Here is a 15,555-nt window from a genome sequence, read left to right on the forward strand (position 1 = left end):
TGCCATTTTTATGTTTATGATTTATAAACGTTTGTTTTTAAAACGTTACCGTGAATGGGGGTGACTATGAACGCTTTTTGAACATTTTTGCATCATGGAAGAAAACTGTTTGCCTAATCACTACCATTTTTTTTGCAACAGAACAATATACTTTTCAGCTTTCTGTAAAAGTTGTAAGCCTGATCAACACTATGAAGTAAATGCCTTAGTTTTCTGGTTTTACACGAGTATATACGTATTTCCGAAACGGGGTAAAAATGAACAGCCGATTTGGGGTGACTTTGAACACTACACATCGTTTTCATATCCTAAATTAAGGCTATATTACAATAATACAATGGGGGAAAGTACTGTTAAAGATCAAACAAATAACAGAAAGTTTATTGTAAATAGAACAATTTTTTTTTAAATTCAGTTCATGTTAAAAAATTAACATACTACTTTTAAAACCTAGTTTTTTTAAATATATTTACATGTATCACAATATTTACAAAGCTATCCTACATAAAATAGCACATCAACTGTCACTATTCTTCAATTTCTCAAATGATTCACACATGCTGCATTCAAAGTTGATATTTTCAATATTGAGCTCATAAAAATAATCTTTATCATAAATGAGGCCACAACACTGGAGGTGATATGGTTTACTGCAATTGTCGCATTGAATCCATACATCATTGCTTAACTCTACCCACTTTTTTTTACATAAAGCACAGTACCAATTACTATCTCTGTTCTTGTTAAGCTCTGTTGAACTTGATGGCATTGACTTTTCTAAACAATGAATTCTTTTACCTGGTTCCACCTTTGGACCACGTGGTTTGCGTTTTGCAGGTGGATTTGCGCCTAATCCTAAATTATTTTTTTAAATACCTAAAACAGATTCGTTAAGAATCATTACGGTGTCTTTACCACCAGGATCTTTATATTTTCCTGGAAGGCGTTTTTTAACCTCTGTTTTGTCCATAGGGTAGATCCCCGTTGCTCGAAATCCGCTAATTAAAGCTTCTGGCCGCAAAGTGTTATTCAGTTTATTTAAAAGCTTAGGTAGGTGTTCCTTTGGGATTGCTCCTTTGATACGACTTTCTACTCTCCACTTCAAAAGAATACTCCTCCACGATTGCTTTAATCCTCTAAATACAGCAACATCTAGTGGTTGACAGAGATGAGTTGCATTTGGGGGCATTGTTATAAACTTGATGATATGTTGAATCGTGGCTTCAAGAACTTCAGGAGAAAAATGTGAACCAAGATTATCCCCAATTAACAATGTTGTTCCGGCTTTTGAAATAGCAACAGGTAAGTATATTTCCATAAACCATCTAGTAAATGTTCTACTATCAAACCACCCATTAGGAGTGATGTCATAAACAGTTCCAGGTGTCCACCTTGAGTCCAACCCTGGTAAAGATTCTTTGCTTTATAAACAACCATGGGCGGCAAAAACTCTCCGACAGCATTGCCAGAAAACATTAAACTGGTCGACTGCTTTGAATATTCTTGTTTTTTTTTCAACACGGTTTCCATGGCCACGACGAACAATAACGGATTTGGACCCTGGATTATCAGTTATATTGGTCTCATCATAGTTGTAAATATTTTCTGGAGGTATATCCTTTAACTCTAGGTACAAATTATCAAAATATTTGTTAAGGGTTTCTTCGTTTACCACGGCTCTACTATGTTTCACATTGTCTGCAACCCTATTTGTTAAACAATGTCTCTTCATGAAAGACTGAACCCAATCTACCCCAGGCAAATTATTTTTGAATCGAGCGTCATTTATCTTCACTTTATCATAATAAGATTTGACTAAAAGTCTTATGTCCAACGAATCAAATGGTACTCTCCAGTCAGTCATATGAATAATTGTTTGGACAAATAAATTTTCAATTTTACTATCAAGTCTGGTTTGTCCGCCATGCTTTTTAGGAACATGATCCCCAAGCTTTACTTTTTTATGTAATGTTCCTAATGGAATATTGTACATTTTTGAAGCCTTCCTTATGGTAAATCCATGGTTTTTTACTTTAATTACAGCTGTTTCTATGTCTTTTTTTGTGTAGCTTGTTTTATAACCACGACTGTTTTCCTTTCTTTTGTAATTTCGAGGCATAGTTCCTAAAATTTACAAAGAAAAACCTAATTTCGTATTTAAAAAAATATCATTTTAAAATGAGCTTTTAATCGGATACAGGCAAGCTATACCTTAAATTATTATTTTATTAAAACATTATGTACCTGAACGTGATGCGAGCCAACTTTAATGACGTTTAGATGTGGGGTTCTTAAGATATTCCTTGATAAGTGAGTTAATTGCCCTAACCACGTGACTTGCTATGTTTATATGCGATGGAGAAAAGGCAGGAAAAGATAATTTTGAGGGCAGCCGAAAATTATCTTCAACAGATTTTTTTTAAGGCAAATGAGTAAAAAAATTTCAGTTTTTGGCTATATTTTATGTGCTACTTCATCATTTAGTAAAACTAGTACTGGTGTTCATTTTCACTCCGCTGTTCATAGTCACCCCCGATCACGGTATTTCGCCGATACAAAACCTGGCGATCAGGTACCTTTCAAGTACCACATTATTATTTCTGTGTATAAACTAGAAAGAGTTCGACTGAAATGTTCGGACAAAAAGTAATACTTCTCTGTTTTTTTAAAAAGTTATCCCACTGCTTTTTAGCCACGGTTTGTAAATTTGGAACCTTGATATCAATGAAATACCCTAAGAAAATTCTTTTAAAAGGTGACAGTACATGCCAATTGAAGTCTATTAGCAGTGATTTTAAAATCTTGGATTAAAATCAAAACGCATTTTTTAGTCTTGAAGTTTCTTTTAATGGGCTCTTGTTATAAGTAAATCAGATTTACATATTTAGGACACAATATTTGGTTTACTTTTAAATACTGTAAAATAAGATTTGTAGTACCATAAAACAGAAGACTTTGGTTGTTTTATTCACTTTTTTTTTTTTCAAAACAGCGTTTTTTAAAGCGCAATTGAGAGATTCAAGGTAAAAAAAAAAACAACTTTCGAAACGAAATTTTTTTTCCGGGAAAAAGCATAAACGTTTTTTATGATTTTCATAGAAAAATGCCTTGTTTTGTTTTAAAATTTATATTTAACAATTCCTAAATTTGCCAAAACGCACAAAAAGTGTTGAAACCCAGAGAAAAAGAAAAGCATCTACTAAGCACAGTTCAAGAATTAGCACCAAAAATTTACTCTGCAAACCTCAAAAACTCCCGACAAACTTTCCTCGCTGCAGTCATTGTACTCCTGTAACTCGCCATGAAAATCTAAGAAGAATGACTGCTGTAGATCCCATTGGAGCAGAACAAGTAGCAACAACAGTTTTGGCATCAAATGATGCATTTCCCAACGGTACAATTAGGCTCAATCAATTAAGTGGAAAGCTCGTCGCCCTTTAGAAAAGGTATTTCAATTTCAATTTTTTCAATTTTTTCAATTTTTTTTAATAAAGAAAAATAATTTTTTTTTTCTTAACAGGACTCTCATAGACACAACAGCTGTTTAAATAACTACTAAAAACGGAAAGTATGGTGCACATGCTGCAGAATACTGGACTCTCAAACAATTGGAGAAGACTAGAATTAGCTCTAAACCAAATCAGTCCAATTAGATCGCTGGAACCAAGTTTTCAGAAAAAATTTCCTTAAGCAGGTAAAAATGTTAGTGATCACTTCATTGTAAGCAGCATCACTTCGGCAGAGAACAATCAGAAGTGCAAAGTCACTAACTGTAAAAGCCTTAATAGCATAAGTGACGTCTTTTTGGCTTCAAGAAAATTAACAATCACCAATTTTAAAGTTTGGGATTGATGGAGAGGATCATTTCTGAAATTCAGCTTTACTCACATTGTGGTGGATGAAGATAAAGCACCACCACAAATCCCAGTGCAGAAAACAATCAAGTTGATGTCTCCACAAGCCCAAAAAACGACAAGTGTCAGGCAGCATGTATTTATGGCACTTTCACAAAACACTCCAGAGAACTATCACAATGTGAAAGCTATTTTTTGATTTGATTCAAGTGCAAGAAAAATGCCACATAGATTCATTGGTAGTTTTTTTTGCGACCTAAAGTTGGTAAATATTCTTTGTTGTATTCTAACCCTTAGCAGTTAACACCGATGCTGGTGTCACGCACCATCTTCAAACCTCTAAAGTTGTGGGCAACCTTGAACTTTTATTGAGATTAGGAAACAACATTCTGCATTCGTCAGTGCAGAAGGGGATACCAGGAAGTTGAAGGAATTCACAAATGTGATTCATTTGCCATTGATTGAGTTTCCAGATGACAAGTTTGTTCTTGAGGCTATCCCACTAATGGAGCTTCTTTTGCTACTGAGAGTGGTGAACTATTTTTTTAAAAATCTCTGAAAACTTTGGTCAGAGGCCGAGGAATAGCCATCAGCCCTTTATATTCCTATTCAGCTCTATCATGGAAGACACTACAATGGGAATGATTGCATGAAGCTCTTGAGAGCTTCATCTATGTTATTTGTAAGATTTTCATTTCTCTTAAATTACACTTTATTCATCTTGAAAACTAATGGACTCTTTAGGTAACTTTAAGGCTTATGCTACTTCTGATATAATTACATTTATCTCATTCTTAAAAGAAATGCCTGACCAATCAACTTTTTCTATTACCAATTTTTTTTTTTTTTTTCTGAACCTTGATAAAGAAATAGCTGCTTTTTAATTTTGTTTTCAATAATTTACCTTCAAAAATATTTTTTTTGAAGAAAAAGTAGGCACATTGTCATTTATATTTTTCCTTGATTGCATTTCTGGTAAATTCATCATCTGGTGCTAATGATGCCAATATAAATTCAACTAAATTTTTGCTTATAGTTTTCATATGCAGCAAGTTATTTTTTCTTCTGAGACAAATCTACATTTAATGTGATGCTTCAATATTTCGAACTAACACTGGGAATTTTTTTTTTTTTTTCAGTTAATAAACTCTATTTACAATACATATTATTTATATACATTATATACAATACATTCTATTTTCTTTACATCTTTTGAAATTATAGTGATTTCAAACTTTCGATGGCATTTTGAACAGATTTTAAAATGACTTTAGCAACAATGGATTTTGAAAATTCCTCTCGCTGTGTTTCGATTAAACTAATTTTAGGAAGTTTATGAGAGTTTTTTTAGAGGGTGTTATGCAGCTCACGAATAGATTTTTATGTCTATTTAAAATGTAAATTTGAGAACTTTAAGATAATTTTGAAATTTTTATTTATACTTTAAAGAATATTGATTCAAAACATGAAGCTTTTTTTTTCATTTTAATAACAAAAATTTATACCTTTCAAAATAATAAGAAGTATATGATCGGGTATTTATTACTACTATTAGATAAAATGAATAATAAACATGAAACGCAAGGAGAAATTTAAGGTGTTGTCAACCTCGACCTCCAACTGATTTTTGTATTGAATACTGCGAAGAATGTCAAATGAAAACCAAGTCGTTATCTTATTTTGAGGAAGCTCAAAAAAGCGTCTACAGTTTGAAAGCGACAACAAACTCGGCATCAGATCGGCATTTTCTTGAGCGCACGTTGCGCACAAGCGCATGTTGCGCATTTAGAGATGTGCGCATCAAGTATAGCGTTTGTTAAGTTTAATGGCAGGGTAATGGGAAATGTTTACGGAATAGCTGTTCTGTTCATTAATACAATTAGTACAAAAATAGGATTTGATGGGAATATCTAAAAGAAACGAAGTTACGTAATGTAAGTCTTCTTTTACACGAAGCAATTTTTCCTGATTTTTTCATCCGTTTTTTTGTTGTTTTTTTTTACCATTAAATGTAGCGAACTTACAAATCCCTATGTTTATGTTTATGAGAAGCGGCCAATTAAATATTTCATTGAATAATGTATTATTTTATTCTCTAGAGTATCCATTATTTTTCTTCCGCAATCACTGTTAACAATCATTAATCATAATCTTAACTCAGAAGCAATTATTAAATTGCTTACTAATCGTTAAAACTCATTCTGAAAAAAAAAATTATCTTGTTGAAATTATCGGTAGTACACAAGCTCATACCAGCGAAAAGGCTGAGCAATAAAAAACCATCAATCAAAGCAAAACGATCTTCCCGATGTAAAGTAAGATCGATTAGTTACCATCAAAATTTTCCACTAAGAAAGATTACTGCATCCTCCACATAATAAAATCAAAACAAATGTAAAACATCTAGATCATTAAAACTTAGAAGAAAGTTAGGAGTGCTACCAGCGTTTTAAGATTTGAAAAGAAATGGATGGGGAAAAGTCTATTTTTATAAACCGGCGTGATTTTTCCGGATCTGAAATCTTCAGGAAATTGTCCATTCATAAATATATGTCGATTTTGTGGTTTAGTAGTTTTGCATTATTTATCGTGTAATTTTTAAGAAAACAACCAGCTAGTTAATTATTAAAACTGTTAACTGGGATGACTTTTGGCCCACTATTTGTGATTTTGTTTCCCTGCAAATTATTTTCTCTTGATATTAGGATTAGTTTTCTTAATAAATTTTTACCAAATGTAGTTTTTTCTGGTCTACTGGATTGCATGTGATCAAGACAATAATGTGGTACCCAAAGTCGCCCCAGTTGAAGGCACTGAATTTAATACGTTTTATTCTTAGGAGTTTGAATGTTCCCTTTAAATATAGCTAAAAAAAACTATAGAATATGTATGTGGTTACCGATGGGTCGGAATCTCTCAGCCCGTCAATTAGCAACACCATTGACAAAGTTTTGCAAAATGTGGGTCCAAATTTAGAGATGTTATTTTTAGTAACATTTTATTCGTCTTTTTTACTTTCTTTACAATTTCGCTGCTGGGAAACGTTGAAGTTGATTTCTGCCCGAGTGCATTGGAGCATGTTTAGAGTCCATATTTGGGCTGTAGTGTCTATAATCTCCACTAACAACGGTATCGTTTAAGACTTTTATTAGAAAGTTCTCTCTTCCAATTGGCGAGGAGAATTTTTAAAACTGAAAGTTTAAATCTCCTATAATGCATTTTTTGTTCTTTGCGATTCCTTTGACTCTATAGTTAAAACTATTTAGATTTTTAAAAAATTGAATTATCGGGAGGGTAATATACATTATTAATATATAATAATGATACTGTTAATGCTGTTTAATTTTATTTCAATCTAGATAAATTCAGTATTTTCGTTTTTCAAGTATATTCTTTTGACGTACTAAATACTTTCTTAAAATGGATCCACCACAAGCTTTTTAGTTCTGTCGTTTCTCTCAAAATGTACCCCCGTGTTTTTAATTAGCGACGTCGATAGAGTTTTTGGAAGAGTGACACCAAAATATACCAACTCTCTAATTAAGCATTTTTCCCTCTTAAGCTGCCGTTTCGGTGTAATATCGTAAAACCGTTATTACTTTTGCATAATGTTTGTCCTGGGCAGATTTCTATCTCCACATAATCGAATAGTGATAATAAAAATGACTTTTTCGATTTTTTTAACAAAATTAATGAGTAGATAAAGTTTCCTCTTATTTCTTCATAAGATCGAACCGAATTCGTAAGCTATACAATAGCAAGCTTTTTTCTTGACGAAAATGAAAGTATAACTGATAGCAAAAAAAATGATAAATGATAAAATGCATTAAAACGAAGCATGTTTTTTAATACTGTTAATTGTTTTCTTTTTTTCTTTTCTATATTCACTGCATATCTGGAATTTATGAGCTTTTCTTAAACGCATTAATCGCTTCAAACAACGATTATGAAAGGATTACCCTTTTAAAGGAGAATAATTACAAAGGGATCAAACTGTTTATAGGATGATGACATACCGATCTGAAAAAAGTTCCTATATTTTATAGTAAACACCTTTTTGCTTTTTTGACTAATTACAATGCCGCAACTTTTAGGTCACAAATGTTTCGGACCGTTGATGACAAAGGATTCAACCTCGTCTTCAGAGAGCGGTCATCCGTCCATTAAAATCCCATATCTTTCGGAAAGTGGTCCTGTCCAACTTCCGCTTTTTGTAAAAGGGCGTAAAAAGAAGTTTGCCACAAAAGCAGAGAGAGACGAGCTTGCGAAGAAAGCAGAATCATACTACCAACAAACAGAAGATCGTTCAATTGCTCCACAACCTAGCGAAGTCAATCTCGGCTTTCTTGAAAAGAAGCGACAAGTGCTGAAAAAGAAGCAAGAGCTTCTGAATCGATCTCATCTGCAGAGCAGGCTTAATATTACCCTACAGTCAAAATTAAATAAGGAATCAAAAAGAGATCAGGAAAATTCATTCAATCAACTGTTAGGTGAGTCTAAAGCCAGGGAATCTCTACTTGTTAAGTCATTTTCTGAAAAACCCCCAGTAACCTCTCCTAACTCAAATATACACAATCAAAAAAATGACATTCATATTTTTGAAAAGAATCTTGCGCTAAAAACAAAATTGCAAAGAAATCTAGCTTTTGAAAAAAGTGAAAAAGACGAAAATTCAGTGAGAGAGTTTCTTTGCAAACTGATCTGGTGCAACAGCTTATATTCGGTTGCTTTATATGCACTAGTGCTTGTTTTAGTTGCGGTTTTTGCATTTGCATTCTTTAAAATTATTACGGTTTTTACTGTACAAAGTCCAAAACCAAGACATCAAGTCCACTTCTTGAAACATAAGCATAATAATGAAACAGAAGATCAATTGAAGAACTTTTTCTCCTCCGAGTTTAACCAACCCAGATTGTCTCCTGAATCTTTCAATAAATTCTCTCCGCAAATTTTAATGAATGTTTCGAATGGCGATAAAATTGAGACAGTCAAAAATGGCGATGTTGATTTCGTTAAAGTTTCTCAGATGAAGACCACTAGCTTACCTATAAAACAAAGTTTTGATGCATCAAAGCAAACGACAGCTTCAACACTAGCGGCAATGTCTACGACCACAACCATGACCACGACCACAACCACCACCACAACAACGTCCACCGCCCCCACTAATACAACAACAATAATTTTAACTACAACAACAACACCAGTTACAACAAAAGTAATTGCACAAACTACAAAAAAACCTGTCTTAACTACATCAACTACATCATCAACTTCGACAACTTTGACAACAAAAACATTGAAGACATCTACAATCAAAAAAGTCCCAGTAACAACATCAACAACAACTGCTTCTACTAAACTTCCAATATATCTAACAACATTTCATCCTTTTTTACAGTATCCAATCTGGAATGGTAGAACATGGGTTTGGACAAAAAAGCCATTCTCCGACACAAAACCAGGAATGCCTATAGTTAACCAAAATCTTAATTGGAATGGTTATAACTGGGTTTACACTACAGAGAATTCTTTTAAAAGAAATGAAATTCCTTCCAACCAGATTACATCATTTCCTTATTTAAAACCATTCGATCTTCTAGATGATGTCTACACGACAATAAAACCTTTAAGAGGGAATTTAATCTCCTCATATATCGGTCAGCTCTCTCCAAGTACAAACTATGGTGATTTGGATACGTCGGACATCATAGAAGTGAACGAAGGAAAAAACTACCTCAAACACTACGTTCAAAAAGACCCTATACCTTCAAGACCTCCTTTTAATTCAGTTGAAAACTTTTATCGCAATCCGAATCCGGACGAAGTAAAGCCGAGTTTGCTAGGGTATGGAAAGCTAAGAATGGCTCCAACTGCAGTACATGATAATATGGGGCCTACACCAATTCATGATGATGATGATGATGTAGATAATTTATTATCGACGAAGCATCATCAAAAATCTACGAAGATAAATTTATCAAACAGTACAACAATAAAACCAACTCATGATAACTTTGATGACCAAAATGCTGACAAACGTCACAGCGGTAAACATAAAAAGAAAGTAACACAAAAACATAAAAAAAAGCAAAAGAAGACAGTTAAGAAAAAGAAACATCAAAAGAAAACAAAAAAATCTTCTTCTGTCGTTGTGGTAGAGAAGATAACAACGACAACCACAACAACAGAAAAACCAACGACGACATCAACAACAACAACGCCTCAACCGACGCCTTCAAAATTAACAAGTGGCAAAGTTTTTTCTCTACTCGCAGATGATACTTATCAACCAATAAATATGCTCGATAGCAACTTAAACTACCCTGAAAAACTCCACTGGGATAATGATCGTCATAGGTTCATTGGTGCTAATGAGTTTGAAAATGAGGAAGATTATCATGCGAGCGATAAGGAAACAAACAGTGACGGTCTGAGTGAAGGTCACAATAATAATATTTTAGAAGACTCCGTTGAAAAACATGGTTTAAATGAAAAAGGAAGTCGACTTGAATTTAATCTTCATGAGCCTTTAGAAGATCGACAGAGAATTAGTGATGAATTAAAAGAGAAAGACGGGATGACAATATGGGATGACAGAAAACAGTCAGAAAGTTCCCCAACTGAAATTTATTCCAGTAAAACAGAAGATGTTGATAAAAATATTGATATGAAGGAAAATCCTAGCACTGACAGGGAGGAGTATAGTCTTTCAAATTTGGAAGATAAACCAACTCATCGTCGAGAATCACTTTTAGAGCTTTTCCATCGTCATCGAAAGATGAATAAAAAAATAAAAGATGTCAAAACGGAACAGCAAAAAGATTTGATTCAAGCCTTACGCGTTTTTGAAAAAAGCCATCACAAACCTTCATTAAAAGATATAGGTGACGATAAAATCCGTTACAACAGCGATAAAGAGGAGAACAAAAACGAGAGCAATTACGATAATAAGGATGATGAGAATGATGACAAAGATGATGATGATGATGATGACAGCGATGAAAATGATGACAACAACGATGATGTCGATAGCGACGATGATGAAAACGAAGCACTAGTATTAAAAAATTATGCTTTACCAAGCAAAGGATTATCTTATTTGCAAAAAATCAAAGCATTAAAAAAACTAACAAAAAATCATTCAACTGAAAAAATTGCCCCAACGGTTTATCACGCTAAACCAACTGAATCGTTAAAAAAAAGCACTGTTTCCAGTAAAGGAAAAAGCAAAAAGCAAAACCGACAAGCAGCCGCTCTGAAAAGTTTAAAAACATTTTCAAAGCATAAAAAGCCGTTGAAACATCGAAGCAAGTTTTCTGATGTTTCAAAAAAAAAACTTACTCATGAAAAAACGGGGAAAATTCAAAAGCGTGTATTTAAAACAAGTCTATCAAAAAAGAAGCACGAGGTAGTTAAACTACCGAAGCATTTCGATAGGTCGAAGTTACTTTCACGAATAACTCAAAAAATGAAAGAGATGAGCGAGGCTGAGAAACCGGCTAAGAAAACAGAGACGTTTAAAGTGAAAAGTTGCGTTAAAATTAAGTCTTTTAAATATGGCAGCGTGGTAAAAGTTATCAAAGGACCGATCAAAAAAGAATCAAGCGTCGTTTACGTTGTAAGAGCATGTGCAAGGAAACCTGAAAACCGAAAGAAAATTAAATGCACCGATATAAATTACGAACTGAATACTGGTCGGTTGTCAGTTAAGCAGGAGAGACAAGGAAGTAAAAAAATATTCTCAATAAATGCGTGCCGAGAAAAAATCGACTTTTCAAAGCCGACGCAGCGCAATCAAAAAGTTAAAGAAGTAGATGACGAAGAAAGTGGAAGTGCTAGTGCCAGTGGAGAAGAGGTATTTATTTAGTTTACTTTAAAACTTTGTAAAATGCATACACATGCAGCTAAGCACTTTATCTCTTGCATGTACGCATTCATGCACTCACCACTCCATGTAAAATCATATACACAAGTCAATGAATGGTGAACTTTACCGTGATTCTTAAAAAAATTTACGTTAATTTTAGAGTAGCGACTGGCTGAGTGAGGAATATGAAAAAGTTAATATCAAGAGCGTGCACAAATCATCAACAAAAAAGGATCTGTCAAATGCTATTACGAAATCAGCAAAAGAAAAGTCCAAACCTACAACAAAACAAAAAATACAAGATGTCCCTAACAAAATTGAAAAAATTACTTTCAAGATTAAAAAGCCTTCAAAGTTGCCAAAAAATCTTTCAAAAAAGGATGGAAAAATGACCGATATTACAGATATTTTAAAAATTGTCACGAAGTTTAAAAATGAAATAAAAAAGGAAACTGAAGATAGATCTCAAAAAGAAAATCAAATCATTAAAACCATGCAAAAAATTATAGAGTTAAATGATAAAAAGATGAAAACCCCAGATCATGCGTCTAAAAAGAATTCGGTCCCAACCGTTATGGCATTAGAGCATCGGATGCCGCAGTTAGAAGATGTTAGTTTCAACAAATCTTCTGAAGACGAAGCAAATACTATTAGCTTGATTTCTAAAGATAAATTAAAAAGTGAACAAAATCCCATAACTACGCAAAATACGGAGTACAAGAAAATATCTGATGAAAATGCAGAATTCAAAGAGACGACTGATGGAAATGTAAATGAGAGAGCAGGGTACAGAAAAATAACGAACTTTGGTCCGAATGAAGTCAGTCAGGTTCTAAACAACGCAATGGAGCCCAGTGAAACCAAATTTTACGAAAGAAAAAGCTCTGAAGATTACAGTGGCGATGATTATCATACAAAAGGAGAAGATGAAGAAGGAAACCAAATGGTGACACCATTTAAAAATGAAATGAGTCCTTATAAACGCAGGACAACTTTATTTAAAAAACGTTTCAAATACTACCATCCAAATCACAAGAGTGGAAATAACTACTATGAAGATGAAGAAAAAAACGAAGTTGACTTCGAAGAACTTCAAGGAAAGAACCAGTTTAAAACCAACCATTTCAAAAAAAACTTGAAAAAAGATAAAGATGACGAAGAGCATATATATGAAGACGAGGAACAATATAAAACAAAAGATTACGTTAAAAAAAAGCAAAATCATCACAAGAAATATGCCGACATAAAAGAATTTCATAGAAACCATGGTTACCAGTCAGCAAAAAGTTATAGAAAAAACAATCGTAAGTACGATTACGGAAGATATCGAGAGCGCACGAATAGGCCTAAAGTTTACGATGATGAATATACTGAGCATGATGAATATGGAAGCATTAAACAAAGGAAAAACAAAGAAATAGATGAGAAAGTAAATCCCAATCACTTTGATCATCATAGATATACAAACTATCATCCGAAGCATCATAATTTTAAAGTAAGGAACAAAGTTAAGTTCAATTTTGTTCATCATCATAAACGGAATCACGAGAAGAATAAGAAATCTCGCCATGAAGTAGAAGAAAGCGGAGAGGAAAGCTGTAAGTTCCTTTTTAATTCTTTATGTTAACAAGTTATAAAACCAATTTATCACTAATTTTATGATGTTTATAACTTGCATTTCTTAGATGCATACTTATTGAGTTAATCTAAATGTTGAGACAGAAAATTTTTTAACTGTCCGTGGCCAGGGTTTTATTTTAGGGAGGGTCAAATTAAAAATGTAAAAACTAATGTGTAAATTAAATATTATTTACAATTACTTTATTTTAATAATGGATTATTTACAATATCATAGTTAAGAAAAACGGATAAAATAAGTGAAGAAGCTTTTTATCCACCAACTTTTCTAAATATGCTTTAATAAATATAAATGATGAGAAAAAACATTTATATTTTAATGCAGATGATGAGAGTGGGAATGAAAATCTTCAAAAGAGTGAAGAAAACAACCGACACAACCAAAGGATTCCCTATGATGATGATGAAAGTGTCGTAAAAAAAGATGGCATTCCACGCCCTTTAGGAACGAACGGAATGTTAGGAGATGAAATTGACAATATTGATTTAATGAAGCAGCAGAAGTTGGACAGTTTGAACATTGAGAGCATTGTTGCAAAAATTTTACCTGCCGTTGTCAAATCTGTGTCGGTAAACTACACGGTCAAAACAACAACATCACCACCGATTGTAAACATCCCTACAACAACAACACCAATGAAGAAAGCACCAACACAAAATTCTATGAGAACAATGCATCATACAACTTTCAAAATGAAGTACATAAGAACAGTTTTTCATCAATCACCGACAAACCGACTAAAACTCTCAAAAAGACCGACTGGTTTTCCGTCTAAAAGACCAACCGGTTCTCCGTTTAAAACAAAAACAACTCAAAGCTCCACCTTCAGTGTAGCTAAACCACACCCAACAAATCTTGAAAATCTAAACATGATAATTAAAGGTCTAAAAGCTCTAGGTATATCTAAAGAAATATTTGATGAAAAAAGAAACAAGCTCGCTACAAAAGCGCCATTTGTTACATCACATCATACGACCCCTGTTCATCCGCACGTTATAGCTCTGCACGATCCTAAGCGCATTCGAATTTTATGCTTTGGTGATAGTTTAACTGCCGGTTACAACAACCACGGAAAGGGGTTCTTTCCCTATTGTACACCACTTCAGCGAAATTTAAATGTGAAATCAAGCATTCCGGTTTATACGGAAGCTAAGGGAATAGTGGGAGAAATGACTCACAAGCAAATGGTGAGCCGTTTACCATTGGTCTTGGGTAATGCAACTTATGAATACGATTGGGTAATAATTCTGGGAGGAACCAATGATATTCTCCATGTCAAAAACTTTGCTGACGATCAGGAGTTTATGAATCAACTAGAAACTGTTTGGCAACCAAGAATTACAAAAGATATCGAAAAGCTTCATCAAATTGCATACAATAACGGTGCCCATACCCTGCTACTCACTGTGCCAGAAAATTCTATAGAAGCCTGGCCTGATTATAAACCTTTGTTAAAAATGAGGCAGAAAATAAATGATTCACTTCGTAAGTTTGCCCAAGCCAGTAACGGTAAGACAGTATTGTGCGATATCGATAAAAAGATGCCACGCCATGCTTTGGGACCAGAGCAAGAATCTAAATTATGGGATGACCATCTGCACATGACTCCGGAAGGTTATACTAAAATGGCAAACATAGTTGCAGAATGCCTGAAACCGTACCTTCCTCATTAATACCGTAATTTTTACTTTAACAAACTAGAAAAACTAGCCTGTAAATATTAACTAGCCTGTAAAGATTAGCTTAAATATTTTTGACAGAAAGAAGTAACTTACCAAATCAAACTTTGCGCGCGAAAACTTCGATTGGCAAAATAAACAATTTTCCGTTATAGCGAAACAAAAAAGGTGCTGCTTCAGTTGTAATGAATGTACTATTATGACAATATATTTGAAAATATTTGTCATAGAAATATTAACTTTTAACAATTTCAATATATATATATAGAATTAAACATTTTATAAGAAACAAATGAACTTTTTTTTTGTTAAAATCAAAGTTTCACAATCTAATATTAAATTTCAGCATTAAATTTATGCGATGGAATTTAAAATTTACTTTTGGTCGAGCTTTTTGAAAGAGATTTTTTAATTATTTTTGTAAATAAATATATATAAGTTTTTATACATCTCTTGGGAAAATAGTTTGTTTATATACGTCTCTCGAGAAAATAGTTTGTTTATATACGTCTC

The 15,555-nt window shown here is 33.3% G+C and overlaps 2 protein-coding genes across 2 annotated transcripts in view; one reads left to right on the forward strand and one right to left on the reverse strand.

Annotated features, from left to right (window-relative positions):
- The window catches only part of LOC149886531 (uncharacterized), a 3,974-nt gene extending 3,923 nt beyond the window's left edge, over positions 1–51 (reverse strand). Inside the window, exon 1 of the mRNA XM_090091299.1 lies at positions 1–51. This exon is cut by the window's left edge and continues 165 nt beyond it. Within this exon, the coding sequence (XP_089947425.1) occupies positions 1–6 (6 nt within the window). The 5' untranslated portion in view covers positions 7–51.
- Positions 52–5,598: 5,547 nt separating this feature from the next.
- LOC145190721 (uncharacterized) lies at positions 5,599–15,133 on the forward strand. Its single transcript, XM_080067606.2, has 4 exons — positions 5,599–5,788; positions 7,949–11,712; positions 11,885–13,322; positions 13,688–15,133. The coding sequence occupies exons 2-4, from the start codon at positions 7,972–7,974 to the stop codon at positions 15,034–15,036; spliced, it is 6,528 nt and encodes a 2,175-aa protein (XP_079923732.2). The 5' UTR covers positions 5,599–5,788; positions 7,949–7,971; the 3' UTR covers positions 15,037–15,133.
- The last annotated feature ends 422 nt before the right edge of the window (positions 15,134–15,555 follow it).

This window comes from Hydra viridissima, unplaced genomic scaffold (assembly GCF_058129835.1).
Source record: "Hydra viridissima isolate aposymbiotic clone 2 unplaced genomic scaffold, HvirCarnegie_v1 scaffold_6, whole genome shotgun sequence".
Lineage (NCBI taxonomy): Eukaryota > Metazoa > Cnidaria > Hydrozoa > Anthoathecata > Hydridae > Hydra > Hydra viridissima.